At 43.1% G+C, this 15,992-nt stretch overlaps 1 protein-coding gene across 6 annotated transcripts in view; it reads right to left on the bottom strand.

The window, feature by feature from the left end:
• The window catches only part of Ttc7b (tetratricopeptide repeat domain 7B), a 235,446-nt gene that overhangs the window by 171,003 nt on the left and 48,451 nt on the right, over positions 1–15,992 (bottom strand). For 5 of the 6 annotated variants that reach the window (XM_071607605.1, XM_071607604.1, XM_071607606.1 and 2 more), the window contains one exon: positions 6,717–6,847. In XM_071607605.1, coding sequence (XP_071463706.1) covers positions 6,717–6,847 — 131 coding nt within the window. Of the gene's footprint in view, positions 1–6,716; positions 6,848–12,414; positions 12,482–15,992 lie in introns of those variants that run through there. The other variant, XM_071607609.1, reaches the window with a different exon arrangement.

Genomic DNA, 15,992 nt, shown 5'->3' with positions numbered 1-15,992 from the left:
CTGTGGCCTACGTCCTGGGGTGGCAGGTTCCCCTGGGCAAGCTCTCTGGCTTATCACACCAGGGCCGCAGGCTCCAGCAGCCCCCAGAACATGGAATGCACTCGAATGATTGTGTGAGTGAATTAAATACCACAGGCTTTCTTGTCTGTGTGAATACAGTGACAATGACCCTACTCACACAGCAAGGGAAACAGGACAGCTCTAGGAACCGAGCAGACCCACTGACATCTGCAAAACGAAAAGTCTTGACAAAATGACAGAGGGTTGAAGGTGGGAGAAGACTAAATACAGCTTTAAATTAGTGTATGGAGTTAACGAAAATCCAACCCAATCCCGGCAGGAGTTTTCTTTTTTCTTTGTTTTGGTACCAGGGATTGAACTCAGGGCACTCAACCACTGAGCCACATTCCCAGTCCTATTTTGTATTTTATTTGGAGACAGGGTCTCACTGAGTTGCTTAGCACGTCACTTTTGCTGAGGCTGGCTTTGAACTTGTGATTCTCCTGCACCACACCCAACCAACAGGATTTTTTTTTAACTCAACAAAATTCATCATGAAGTATAAAGAGAAAAGAACTTAAAAAACCTAAAAGTTGTAATTACTAATCCTTCAGGTGTTGAACCCACCCTCAAAAAATGCTCATTAAATAAGATTAATAGGACAACACAGGGAGATCAGAAATTACTGCCATATCTAAACTTGTACAAAATATGAAAAGGAAAGAGAAGATGGCATTATAATTTGGAAGCAAATAATTCAGAGTCACATCTAATATCATATACTAAAATAAAGCCCAGATTTAGGACTAAAAATCAATATATAAATAGAAAATGATTGAAAAATTTTCAAATCCTTGAGGGGGGTTATCCCAACATTCAAGCTTTAAAAACAACAACGTAAAATGTAATAAAAAGATAATCAGATTCAACTATACATTCAAAATTTATGAGCAATTTAAAAAATTTACTGTTTAGAAAAATATGTAGAACAAACATGATAAGGGCTAACACATTGATGATCTAGTGGATTCAAATTGTAAGGAAACATTGCTTCTAAAACTCGGACACAGCCAGGTGTGGTGGTACACACTTGTAATCCCAACAACTCCGGAGGCTGAGGCAGGAAGATCTCAAGTTTGAGGCAGCCTCAGTAACTTAGTGAGACCCTGCCTCAAAATAAAAAATAAAATAAGAGCTGGGGAGATAGCTCAGTATAGCACACCTGGGTTCAATCCCCAGTACCCCTCCCCACAAAAAGAAAGAAACTGGTCACAAAGTATAAGAGACAAAAAAGACTATATCAAGGTTAAAGATAAGTTACCACATGAGCCAGCAATTTCACTCCTGGGAATAGACCCAAGAAAAATGAGAACATGTGTCTATATAACAACTTGCATGTGAATATTTGCAATGACATTATTCATAATAGCCAGAAAGTAAAAATAATTCAAATGCCTATTCAGTGGCAAATGAATAAACACAAGGTAGCAATAAAAGGAAGTACTGATATGTGCCACCACATGGGTGAAACTTGAGAACATTATGCTGAGCCAAAGAAGCCAGTCACAAAAGATCACATACGTATGATTCCTCTATTGGTATGAAATGTCTAGAATCCACAAATCGATAGAAGCAGAAAGCAGCTTAGTATTTGTTTAGGGCTGAGGAGAAAGGGTGGAAATGGGGAGTGACTGTCATGGCACATGGTTTCTTTTGGGGATGATGAAAATGCTCTGGAATTCATTACTGGTGATGGTTACACAACCCTGAAGACATATTAAAAACCACAGAGAGCTGGGCACAGTGGTGTGCACCTCTAGCCCCAGCCACTCAGAAGGCTGACGCAGAAGGATTACTTGAGCTCAAGATTTGAGGTCAGTCTGTTAAACAAAATGAGACCCTATCTGAAGAAAAAAAATTGTACAGCACACAACTTAAATATTAAGACAAATCATACAATATGTGAATTAGATCTCAATAATGCTATTATTTTAAGAAAGAAAAAAGAAAAAGAAACAGCCAGCAAATATATAAGGAAACATGGATTTCATTAATGATGACAAATGCAAACTAAACTCACAAGGTACTAGTTTCACCTCGCAAACAACTTTTCATCAAGTTTCCAAGACTACAAAGCAACGGCTCGTCTCCTTTGCTGCCAACGTCACAGGATGTATGATTTGTCAAAATCAACTGGACACAACAGGTGGTAAGGAAGATGGCAAAACTAGCTCCACTTCCGTGAATTTGTTAGGAAATAACAAAGTAAGGGGAGAAGTGAACTGAGGAAGGCCTGACCCTGGAATTTTAAACAAGGTGGACCCACAACTAGTTAAACACATCTTGAAATATTATATTACCAGGAAAACAATGTGGAGTCTAATGGTATGTGAAAGCCCTTCAGTTATAAGAGCAAAGACTGGCAGCAAGAATTAAAAAATGAAAATAAGTGACTGCTCTTTTCTGGTTTTAGACTTTTCTAACTCATTCTTAGGAGCACTGTGGCCTCCTAGTCCAATCAGTCAAGATGACAGGCTCAAAGTCGGCGGACGGTACCAGGGCAGAGGCAGCAGCCTGGCTGGTGGGTTTCTGGAGGCTTCTGCTAGGAAGCTTGCCTTCAGCTCCACCTTGGTAAGCCCTGAGCTACAATGTGCTGCTTCTGTGAGAATGAAAGGTCGCCATGGAAAGGAGTGGCATTTCCTCCCTGGGCCAGGTGTTAAAGCCACAGTACAGCCCTGGGTACTCTAGACTCACTCCCGCCTCTCAACGGCAGCACCAACTGTGAAGACACCTGGTGTGAACTAATCTGGTTCTGGACCCAACGCCACAGGCAAGTTCCTCCACAGGGAGGACATCATGAACCCAAGGCCCGCGATGCTACCCGCAAACAGCTTCCTGATGGACACGGGAAATGTGGGCCGTGTGATGCAAGATCCAGGGGCCTGGTGTTTCTTGGAACTTTAGCATTAAAACAGCCAATAAAAAAGTTAATTTAGCACTGATTTCCTTTCTAAAATAGGATGTAAAGAAATGAACTGTCAACAGAGGGCCAAGTCCCACCTGGCACTGCTTCTGCCAAAAAAAGCTGTGACCAGTTGGTTGGCTGGTGCTGCAGAACAGGGACAGGATGACTGCATGTGCCAAACGCAGGGCTCGAATCGTGAGCTCCAGACCGGAGTCACCTTCACTCCCACCACTGCACCTCGGGAGCTCCTTGCAGGACAGGGAACGATCTACTCTTGGCATAATGCCACCATCTGAGCAAGGCCGTCCTATGCAATTGCTCATTTCATCTGCACTGATTTGATTTATTTGAGTAAATTATTTTATATGGACAATATTGGAGTTTTATTTTATTCCCCTTCAAAACAACAAACAACAACAAACTATCACAGAGATCATTAGTCCATGTCTCCGTAACCCTAACATGATAAACACACAATTATTTGATGCACACGGCTTCATTTATGCACGCCCCCTCGGGCCCTGCCCCCCTAGTGGGAACGGGGAGCTCCCAGCATCCCCCGTGCACTCTGGTCCTCAGCAAGCGCTGGTCTCCAGCCCTGAGGCCTCGTCAGGCAGGATGGGCTCCACCACATGGAAACAAAGGAGCAGGCCAAGGTCAGCCAGAGCGATAGAGACTCAGAACCCAGAAAGAGGGACACTAGGCAAAAATACAGCTCCAGGAGCTTCAGCACAGATGGGCAACCTAGCTCTTCAGGAACATTCCCCTAAAAATTCTTTACATTTCCAGTAAAACAGAATGTCAGCGATATTCCAGATTGTTATCTGAGAAATTTGTCAAATGTTAGGAAAGACTCCACAGCCAGGTGACCCAGGAACAGACAACAAAGCCAGCACCTCACTGCGTGCTCACAGCACATTGCACACCCCCTTTGCCCTCACATGGCATCTGGTGATGATTATTGCTATTTATAGATTAGGATCCTGAGGCACAGAGAAGTTAAGTCACTTGTCCAAAGTTCCACAGCTAAGAGGTGGCAAGGCTGGGGCTCCAGCACCAAGTCACCTTACAGCAGCTCTGCTGTTTCTTAAGCACTTAAGTTAGCTGCCTCAAGGGGAAGCCAAGGTCAGCCCTCTTTCTGAAGGGTCCCTGCCCTTCACGAAGTGAACAACTCCGACATGGCTGAACAAACCCACTGTGGGGAAACTCACAGAATGGTGCAGCCTCTGACTCACAATTTTTTTGGCTTTTACAGATAGATAAAAACATTAGTCCCCAAATCTTATTATCTTTAATGAATGAAGTTAAGAGCCAACAATAGAGCGGCAGTACAGAATGGTGGGCGGGGCCGCTGCACAGGACGACAGCAGCGGGATCTCTGCTCACAGGGCTGCTCCACAGCAGCTACTGTGCCCCTCTGGCTTGCTCAAGGGTTTTCTTTCTTTCAGATTCTGTTTCACTAATGTTTCCATTTTCAATTCAGCATGATTCTTGTTAAGTTCAGAATTAAATCAATTAAGTTTAAAATAACTGAAAGGTCTATCAGGTATCTTCACACAGCACAACCACCCAGCCACCAACCCTGCAGCTTCTACCAAGCCCACCAGTGGGCTTGGTAGAAGGTCACCTTCCCCAGACTTCAGATTGACCATCACGTAATTTCCTGGCACCTACGACAGTCACAGCAGATGTTTGGTTCGTTTGATCTCTCTCACTGCCAATAACCCAGCTTGCTGAAATCTGGGGAGGCCCAAGAGGGTTTCATAAAGGAAAATTCACACCAAAAACTACAGCACAGCCAGAAAAGAGGTGACCGTCACCTAGATGTGCTACAATTTAGACCGAATTTGAAAAAGCTGCCTCCTCCTGTGACTAAAAGCCAGGGCTCGCCTGGTCCCTGCTGACTGAGCACTTTCCATAAGGAAGACCCTGGGGACGGCACCATCGTGTTTGTCCACACTGGAAAAACGAGGGAGCATGGCATGGGAGGAGAGCCGCCACCTCCTGCTAGCTCTAGCTTCCCCCATGTGTCCTCGGGCCTCAATTTCCTCCTCAAAATCTAACTCCTGTGGTCACCACATCCCCAGAACCAAAATGAACAAACAACAGAAGAATCCGTCTTTACACTCTGACTGCAGGAGCCTCCTTGACGGCCCAGCTGAAGAGCCCAGTGGTGAGCGGGGGTGGGAATGAGCACCAGGGGTGACGGGGGTCTGCCGCATCGGAGCAGACGCGCCTCCTTTCCCCCTCAGGAAAAGGCCGCTCAAGGTGGTAGCGTGGACAGCAGTGGTAGAATAATAAGGGCCCCGCAGCGGCCTTGGCTCTGTGAGCAACGCAGCTGGATGAGCAGAGGTCTGGGCCCAGCGCCGAGGCTGGCAGGCAAGATGGATGTGCCTTCAAAGGAGCCTGCGTGGCATTTCTCCCCCGTCATAGTGGGAAATCTGAATAACAAAAACAACAAAATTCCCTCCCCAGAGAACCTCTGACAGAACAACATCTTGGCAGGATAGCCAGAGACCCCGAGTTCCCAGGACAGGGCCCTCCAATCCATCCAGGCTAAGGCCAGGTCAGCGCTGCTCCCACCCTTCTCCCCAGCCGCTCATCTTCTGCGGGCCTCGCGACTCCCCGACTCCTCACAGGCAATTCTGAGCCTCAGGAGACACCAACATACAGCAAAGTGATTTCAAAAATGACTCCCAGTCCACACAAGTCTAAAATGACAGAGCTCACAGACTTAGGAAGTCCCTCTCTGTTCTACCTCTCATGAGGAGAGAGCACCCCATCAAGGAGGGAAGGCGAGGCCGAGCGCACCAGGCTCCTGACCACCGTGGGCAGCCCCACAGGGCGCCTCTGGGCCTGAGGGCTCGAGGTCGCGGCCAGCAATGGTAAGGACTCCAGGAAGTTCCACCAGCAGCAGACCTGAGAGCTACTGTGATTAAAACTAAGGGACATTCACCAGAACTGAACATGCTCCCAAGCCTGGCCGAGGGTCTTTCTCCACATGACCTCGTGACCCCACAAGAGTGCCACGAAAGTGCCAGAACTGTCATCAATGCTCTTCTAACAGATGGGAACGCTGAGACACAAGGTGACGGAACCAGAAGAGAGCGGAGCCACAGAGCAAGGGTCCTTCCAAACTGGCCGTCTACCCTCCCTGGCCTAGCCAGCCACCAGCCAGCAGCCACCAGCCTCCAGCCTCCAGCCTCCCTGCCCAGGATGCGAGCTCAGGGCTCTTTCTCACTCGGCCTCTGCTCTGGTGGCCTCTGCCAGCTGGGGTTGCATTCCCCACACTCAGGCAGACATGGCCGCTGGAGAAGACCATCCCAGATGACCTTCAGGGACACAGAACTTGCTCCACACAGGCTGGTCCCAGTCCCCAGCAGACCTTCACCATAGCCACGGGGCAAAGCCTCCAGACCCAGATGAACAGATCCCGGCTTCCGGACACACAAGGGTGAACGAAGCTCAACCCACTTTGCTTAGGAGAGAAAACAGGGTGTTTGTTGGCCTCAAGGTGCCAAGGGACAACCAGCTGCACTTCTGCTCAGAGAACCCAGAAGTGGCTCCCACATGGAACCATCTGTTCCCAAACAAGGCAGCACAATCACTGCGTCTTCTCCTTGCCAGCCAGAAAGGCGGGGAAGGCCTGGCGCACAAGCTGAAGGCAGGTGGGAGCTTGCCAAGGTCGGCCGCAGGGCACAATCTGATTTAGAATAAAAGTCACCACTGGGCGAATGCTCGGTCCCCATACCTTTTCTATCTCCTGGAGGTACAAGAGGGCGATGTCCCCAGCTTTCTCATAACAGGTGATGACATCCTGCTCCCGGTCCATGTGGAGATTACTGGTGGAAGACGAAATAGGCAGCTTCTCTAAACAGAGTCCTGAAAAGCAAACAAAAAATCTGGTGAGGGTTCTTCATGGGGCTTGATTTTTAAATGTTGTGTTTCAGAGCCATAATATGGTCCTAGGATCTCACAGCCTATCAGAGAAGCAGATTCTCCTCCCTCTGTCTTCCTTAAGGACAAAATAAAACATCAAAATGGAACACCAAAAGGAACACCCATATCGTCCAGCAGAGAAGAGGCTCTGAAATATAGAAAAATCTATTCACTTTGAGGTTGAGAACCTGACCCAGCACCTCACCAGGACCTCATCCAGACCTGAAAGCATGGTGGTTAACTTTATGTGTCAACTTGACTGGGCTACAGGGTGCCCAGACTTTAGGGCAAACATTATTCTGGGTGTGTCTGAGGGTGTTTCTGGGTTAGCTTAACACTTGACTTGGAGGACTGAGTGTGCACACTGCCCTCGATAACATGGGTGGGTCTCACTCAATTAGTTAAAGGCCTGAATAGAACAAAAACGCTGAGGGAGTGGGAACACCCCCACACTTGTGAGTACACACAGCTGGGATCTGGTCTCCTCCGGCCTTTGGATTTGCATGGAAATGCTGTCTGTTCTTGGGCCTTGAGCCTGCCATCTTCTGAAATGAACCTGGGTCCTCCAGCTCTCGGACTCAACTGAAACTACACCATCACCAGTCCTGGGGCTCCAGCTTGCTGACTGCAAGTTACCCCAGTGAGACAAAACCTCACCCACTGCTGGTTCTGTCTCTCTGGAAAACTCTGATAGAGAGAGCTCACCCAGACAGCACAAGCCCCTACATTTTTTTTATATAAATAAAGCTGATTGCTATAGCTTGGATCTTAAGTGTACCCCAAAGACACACGTGTCAAAGGGTGACCCCCAGAGTGTTGCTATGGGACACATGGCACCTTTAAAGGGGGATCCAGAGGGGAGGTACTCATGTCACTGGGGGCCTGCCCTGGAAGGGGACCGTGGGACCCAGCCCCTTCCTGCCCTCTCTTGCTTCCTGGCCATTGGTGAGCGGCTCGTTCTGTCATGCGCTCCTGCCACCATGTGCTGGCTTCTCACAAATCCAGAAGAAACAGGGCCATTTGATTATTATCTGGAAGCTCCAAAGCTCTGAGCCAAAATAAAAACTTTTCTCTTTATAAGTTGATCATCTCAGACATTTTGCTAGAGGAATAGGAAGCAGACTGGCCCACTGGTTTGGAGCACAACACTACCAAAACACCCCCCTAAAATGCCCACCTGACCTCCTGAACACGGACAACTAGGAGCCCTCGGAGTCTGAGATGAAGACACGAGAACTGCCACAGTAAAGGGGGGAACTGACCATCGAAGGCACAACAGGGCCAAACCCAGGTCTTTGGCCTCCAACCAACACTCACTGCATCAGTTGCTGATTTTCACGATGGACACCACTCTGAGGAGTGGACCAGACACTAAAGGTCAGGAAAGAACCGATGGCCTAACATGCACCATTTTGGATAATGGTGTTACCCAAGTTGCTCTCAGCAAACAGCAAAATTCCCAGAATACCACACAGTTGAAGTCACACAGCGCATACACTTCTCAGCCTGGTGCTGGAACTTAGCACTGAGAACCTACAGTCCCTCTATGTCTTGTGTTAGCTTGATGGCTCATTTATTTTTGTTGCTAAATAATGTTCTACTTACCACTTAGAGAGTATCTTGATTACTTACAAGTCCTGGCAGTTATGAATAAAACTGCTATAAACCTTCACATTGTGAGTGTTTTGTGTGGACATGTTTACAACTCAATTTGGTAAATGCCAAAAAGTGCAACTGCTGGATCATACGGTAAGAGAATGTTTGGTTTTATATGAAATCACTAAATAAATACATTTTATTATTTATAATAAATACTATATTTTTATATTATTGTTCAAATAATATAATCAGATCAGATCTTTTGCTCCTTTTTTAACTGCATTGGGTTTGGGGTTTGTTTGTGGGTTTTTTTAGTGTTGAGTTTTCAGAGTTCTTTGTATCTCTCAATGCAAGTCCTTTATCACATCTACTTTGCAAATATGTTCTCCAAGCCTGTGACTTCTCTTTTCACTCCTTTAACCACATCTTTCACAGAACATTTTAACTTTAATAAATTCTAAATCACTAACTTTTCCTTTCATGGATTGTGCTTTTGGTTTATAAAGATCTCATTCCAGACACAAGGTGTCATGGTTGCACTATGTGATGGCCCCCAAAAGCTCATGTGTGAGACAATGCAAGAATGTTTAGGAGCGAAATGATGAGATTTAGAGCTTTAACCTAAATGGTAAATTAATCCACTGATTTGGATTAATGGATGGTAACTATAGGCAGGTAGGGTGTGGCTGAATAAGAGAAGTCACGGGGACATTCCTTGGGGTTATATTTTGTCCCTGATGAACTGAAGCTCTCTCTCTGCTTCCTGGCTGTCATGTCCTGAGCTGCTTTCCTCCACCATGCCCTTCCGCCATGATGTTCTGCCTCACCCCAGCCCAGAGCTATGGAGTCAGCTAACCAGGGACTGAACCTCTGAAACTATGAGCCAAATGAAAATGTTCCTCCTCTCAATTGTTCTTATCAGGTCTTTTGGTCATAGTGACGCAAAGATGACTAAAACACAAGGTCACCTAGATTTTCTGTTATCTCCTAGAAGTTTTAAAGTTTTGTACTTCACATTTAGATCTATGACCCATTTCAACTTAATACTTGTCAAAGGTCAGTATCTAGAATTTTATTTTTTGTATCTGGATGTCCAGTTGTTCCAGTATTATTTGTTTAAAACTACCCTTTACTCATTGACTTGCCTTTGGTCCCGTTGATCAGTTGACTATAGCTGAGCAGATCTGTTTCTGAGCTCTCTATTCTGCTGCATTGATCTACTTGTCTGTTATTTTTCCAATACTATGCAGCCCAAATCACTGTATAGCATTTTTAGTAGCTCTAATGAGATATAATATATATGATATAAAGTGTGCAATTCAAAAAATTTTTAATAAATTCACAGAGTTATGCAACTATCACTGTAATTCAATTTTAGAACTTTCCATCATACCCAAATGCTTTGGCACAAATGAAGTCAGTCTCTATTCCCACCCTCAAGCAACCACTAATCTGCTTTCTATCTCTGTAGATTTACCTTTTTTGGACATTTTATATAAATAGAATCATATATGTGGTCCTTTTGGTTTTCTTCACCTGCCTAATATCTTCAGGATTCATCCATGTTATAACAAATATCAGGACCCCATTCATCTTACTGCCATGTAGAAAGGCTACATTTTATCTACCCATTTGCCAGTTGGGCTGTTTCCACTCTTTGGCTATTTGAACAATAAAGCTATGAACATTAATGGACAGGTTTTTTGTGGGTTGTGCAGATTTTTTAATTCTCTTGAGTGGAGACCCAGGAATGCAAATGTTGGATCAAATTTCTTTTTAATTTTTTAAAGAAATTGCCAAGCTGTTTCCACAGAAGCAGCGCCATCTTCATTCCCACCAGCAATGTATGTGGACTCCAGGGCATTCACCTGCTCAGCAGTACTTGTTATTGTCTGACTCCTTAACTACAGCAGTCCCAGTGACTATAAGTGACACTTTGTTGTGGTTTTGAGCTGCATTTCCAAGACAACTAACAATACTGACCACCTTTTCATTGTGCTTATTTGCTATCTACACATCTTTGGTGAAGTGCCCATTAAAATATTTTATCCATTTTATAGGGTTGCTTATTTTCTTATGGAGTTTTGAGCGTTTTTTATATTCTGAATACAAGTGCTCAAACACGTGGTTCGCAAATATTTCTGCAAATATTTCCATTCCCATATAAAATCAGTTTGTCAACTTTTACCATAAAATGTTTCCTGAGATTACACTGAATTTAGAGATTAATTTGGAGAGAACTGGTATGCTGAGTTTTTCAACTCTTGAGCACAGTATGTCTCTTATGTATGGATCTTTCACATCTCTCAGCAATGGTTTTTAGAGTTCAGCATATAGGCCTTGCAAACCTTTTCCAGTTTGCCCTTAAGTATTTCATATCTATTATGCTATTGTAAATGGTATTATTTTGATTCACTTGTTATTCATTGCTAGTATATAGAAATAATTCTTGAATAGTGATCTTGTATTTTGTAACCTTGCTACAATTCCCCTTTTTAGCTCCACTACCATTTTTGTAGATTCCATCAGAAGATCCACATCAACTATCATGTTGTTTGCAAATAGTTTACTTCCTCCTCCACAGTCTAGATGCCTTTATTCCTATTCGTTGCCTTACTGCACTGTCAAGAATCCCCAGTGCAAGGCTGAGTGGAAGTGGAGAGAGCAGAGATGCTTACGTTAATCCTGGTCTTAAGGAGAAAGCCTTCAGCCTTTACCATTAAGTTCAGTACTAACTGTAATGACTGTTAAGCTCTTCATAGATACCCTCTGTTAGATTGAGGATGGTCCCTTCTATAGCAGTGTGTTCAGAAGAAAAGGAAATAATAAAGACCAAAGTGGAAGTAAATGAAATAGAAAACAGAAAAGCAATAGAGAATGATGAAACCAGAAAATCTTTACTGAGAATTTTTTAAAAAATGGATAAACCTTTCGCCAGATTGATCAAGAAAAAGGGAAGACACAAATTGCAACATCAGGAATGAGAATAAAGGTGGGGTTTTCTCAATTAGGTCAAGTTGGTACATTGTATTGTTCCAAGGCTTCTATATCCTCACAAATAATTTGCCTACTTGTTCTACCTATTGAAACAGGGGTATTGTAGTCTCTGCACATAAATGTGCATTTGGTCTGTTTCTCCTTTAAATTCTCAGTTTATGCTTCATGTATTTTAAAACTCTTACTGTGTAAACTTTTAGATCATTTTACAGAACCTCTTAACAGACTTCTTTGTTCTGAAACTGGCTTTGTCCAAGATTAACATAGCTACTCCAGCTTTCATTTCTTCACTGTTAGACTGTTAGCATTATATATTTTTCCATTCTTACTTTTCCTAGGTCATGTGTTTCTAGTTACAATGTTTCTTGTGGGCAACACACTGTTGAGCCTTGCTTATTTTCCAATGTGATGATCTCTATTTTTTTTTTTTTTTCAGTGCTTGAACCCAGGGCTTTGCACGTGCCGGACACACACTCTACCACTGAGTCACATCTCAGCCCTTTTAATTAGAGTGTTTTAATTTCTTATATTTAATGTAGTTTTCTATACAGTTAAGATTAAATCTACTACTTTGCTAATTGTTTTTAATTTATCCCATGTGTTCTGTTTTTTCCCTTTTTCTTTCTTCTATTTGACTAGCTAAGTACTTTTGTTAAAACTGTGTTGCGTCAATGGTTGATTTAGAGTTTAAACTGCCAGTCTACTTCAAACGACATTAGACTAGTTCATATATAGTCCATCACCTCTACAATTGCAAACATCCATTTCTCCCCTTCTAGCCTTTATTCATTTATCATATATATTTCACTTTTACACACTTTATAAGCCCCACCCTATATAGTTATTGTTTTAGTTTAAGTAGTCAATTATCTTAAAGACATTTAAATCATAAGGAAAAACTCTCACATATTTACCAATTACAGTGATAATTTCTTGTGCTCTTTGTTCCTTTCTGTTCTTGTTTTCTTCCAGCATCTTCTTCCTTCTGTTGAAAGTAATTCCTTCAACATTTCTTGTAGTTTAGTTCTGCTACTGCTGAGTTTTTTCAGTTACTATGCCTGAATATGTTGTCTTATCTCTGGTCTTCATTTTAAAGTGATGCTTTCATTGAGTATGGAACTGAGGGTTGACAGTTTGCTATTTACCATCCCTTACTCTCACTGATTTCTCACTTGTGTGGTTTATGACAAAATGTTTAATGTCATCCTCTTCCCCTCTTAGGTGACTCTAGTACACTTTAAGACACCTGAAGTTGTCATACAGCTCATTTGTACTTTTCCCACTTTTTAAGAAATATTTTTTCTCAGTTTCATTTTGGATAATTTCTATTGCCATGTCTTCAAATTCACTAACTTTTTCTTCTGCAATGTCTATTCTGCCACAATCATATGCAATTGCATTTTTTAAATTTCAGCCATTGTAGTTTTCATCTTTAGAAATTTGTTTTGGGTCTACTTTTATCTTCTGTGTCTCAACTGGACTTTTAAAACAAAAGGAATGCAGTGATAATAACTGTTAATGTTCATCGAGTCTTGCGTCCTCGATATTCATTCTGTTCCTGCTCAGAGCCAAAATTGTTTATGCCATTGCAAAAAAAAAAAAGTACTTCTCTTCAGTGTGAACTCTATTCTAACTTCTTGACATTTTCTTTGGAGGAGAATATGAGATAAACTGAACAAGTGCACCATTTAGCATAACAACTGCAGAACTACTTAAAAGAATATATACTTGATTAGAGTTTCCTAAACGCACTTTAAGTACTTAGTACAAAATTAAAACCACCAGGAGAAAGAGACAGAGAGAATGAATATAAATGTTAATGAATTGTTCCACAATTTGCCGTCCACTTACATGAGAAGTAACTAAATAATGTGCAAGTTGATATCAGGGATTCAGAATAAGGAAAAGTAATTCCCCAGAGAATGTTAAAAGGTCAGAAAAGAAATGGCTCTACTCTCTGGCACTGTGCTTCTTTGCAAGCTGGACTCTGACACCAATGCTTATGAAGATGACCAAGATAAAAAAAAATAAAATAAAGGCCAAATACACTAAATGTAATTTGACTATTAGCTGTATTTTACTAGGTTCTGAAATATTTGAAAACCTGTCATCTAGGGCTGCAGTCCATGGTCATGTGTGGTTAGTAAGAATATTCAAACCACCTACACAACTAACCCTCCATTGGTAGGAGAGACCAGTGTTTTCTACGGGTTCACGTTCTTAGGCAGAACACTTGTGGACACTCGAGGTCTGGGCTGGCAAACGCATTCTCAGGAAAGAGTCCACTCTTGGGCAGGAGGCCTTTTATGATATTAAATTAATTAGCTATTGTTGCTTTTCCTCTCCCCAATGTTATGGTGTTCATTCCACGTGCCACTGGGCACACATCAGAGCAATGGCAGTGTCTTGATTTATTGCAATGACTTCATGCCTGTGCAGCTGAGTTCCAGAATATTTAATCCTCTGTCAAAGCTGCTTACAGGCCCTTTGGACTGCTCTATAAATTTTCAAGTGTCTGGGATCATATCAGCACTGTCTGAGAAGCAGAGTCCTGAGGTCATGGCCTAGATTGGCTCCCATTAAAATCTCAAATAATGCCTTGTCAGTTTGGGAAGCTATCTCAATAATGTTTTTAGTTACTTTCTTTTTCCTAGAGAAATATATGACCGAAAATAAACTGAAAAGAAGACTTGATTTAAAAAAAAAAAAAAAAAAAAGCTGATGTAACAGCAATGCCTCAATAGGTCTGCATCTCCAAAATTAAAATTGTGTACAAAAAAGGGAGAAATTAAGTGTTTGTCAGTCTGTTTTTTGTTGTTGTAATGAAATACCTGAGGCTGGGTACTTTGTAAATAAAAGAGGTGGGTTTTTTAAAGAGCTTTTGGGGTTTTTTTTATCTGAAGGTTTAACAGTATGGCACCAGCATATGCTCAGCTCTGATGAGAAATTTCTGGCTACATCACAGCATGGTAGATGGCATCATGACGGGCACATGTATAAGAGGGAGAAAGCACATGGTGGCACAGGAAGCAAAAGAAATTCAGGGGCAGACTCATTCTCTTTATAACCACCCACTCTCACAGAAACTAACTAGGGTCCCTCAAGAACTACATTAATCCCTTTCAAGAGCAATGTCCCCAATGACCTAATCACTTTCCACTGGCCACACCTCTTAAATGTTTCATGCTCTCTCAATATAGCTGCCGGAGAGCAAGCTTCCAGCACACGGACATCTGGAGGAGACTCTCACCACAGCGAGTGATCTTGACAATCAAGGCCAGCTTTAAAGCAGGTGATCGAAGCAGGTAACCATGTTGTTGTGGTTTGAAGAACAGAGTATCCACAAAAATTATTTTTCTCTCTGACACAGGAAAGAATTTCCACATATCCACTCATTTCTAAGAGATCCTTTCTAGGAATGATAACATATTTTAAATAAATTAATGACAGTAATATCATTTGGTTACATTTAACAGCTTTCAAAGCTCTTCCATTTCCACTGGTCTGTTTGGTCCATTCAGTAGGTACCATCCTCCTCTCAGAAGTTCAGCAATTGCCCAAGGTCAGTGCAGGAGTCAGAAGTTGAAATTATAAGGGACCCCCTGGGTTGGGGCCAATGATTTGCCCTGGTCATGTCCTGAGAGGCCACACTGACCGTTGAGACCTTGCAGGATGATTTGAAAGCAAAAGTGGCCTACAGAGGCCAGAAGACCAGTGGGCAGCAAGTGGAGTGGGTGCAGGACGGTTGGGTCGCTGCTGAGGACTTCTACACTTTTAACAGCTCAAACCTGCCCAGCCTCTGAGCTGTTCCATCTAGGTGTGACTTGCAGAACATCATGTGACAAACTATACTCTCCCTCTGCGTTTCATTTAACACTACGGTTTCAAATCCTCTGCCAGGGAGCGCCATTTTATTTCCCCATGGCCTACAGGTTCCCTGGAGGTCTGTGAGAAAGTAGAAAATTACACATCTCATTGCCAGAATATCCAGAGATCAGAGGAGTTAGTTAAATTTGAGATCACACTCAGGTAGGCACCCTCTCTGGACATTAAAACTGAACAGTTTCAATAATAATAAAGGTTCATTTAGCAAATCCCTCCTCAGCCCCTGGCACCATGCCTGGGACTGAACATGCATTCCTAATCTCCACAGCCATCCTGCAAGGAAGGTGTTAACAGAATCTTCTACATAAGACTGAACTCAGGGCGCCAGGCTAACAGTTGATAAAGCCAGTTTTGACCCCTGGTCTGACTGAGTGCAAAGCCCTGCTCCCAAAGTCCTTTCTCACTGAGCTGCTGACAGCAGCACTCAGTGTCTGATAAAAAACAATGCCATCACAATGAGTCCTAAGTTGCAAAAGCATATAGATCAAAGTATGGAGTCTTAGGGTGCTGCTCCCCTCCTATCAAGAGCTGCAGCACCCCAGGCAAGTCCTAGACGCTGGGCCTCCTTTTCATTGTCTGCCATGAAGGGCTGAACTACTGAGATGCC

This window comes from Marmota flaviventris, chromosome 2, assembly GCF_047511675.1.
Source record: "Marmota flaviventris isolate mMarFla1 chromosome 2, mMarFla1.hap1, whole genome shotgun sequence".
NCBI classification, from domain to species: Eukaryota; Metazoa; Chordata; class Mammalia; order Rodentia; family Sciuridae; genus Marmota; species Marmota flaviventris.
Note: the sequence above shows the minus strand (reverse complement) of the source record. Positions and strands in the feature narration are given on the sequence as shown.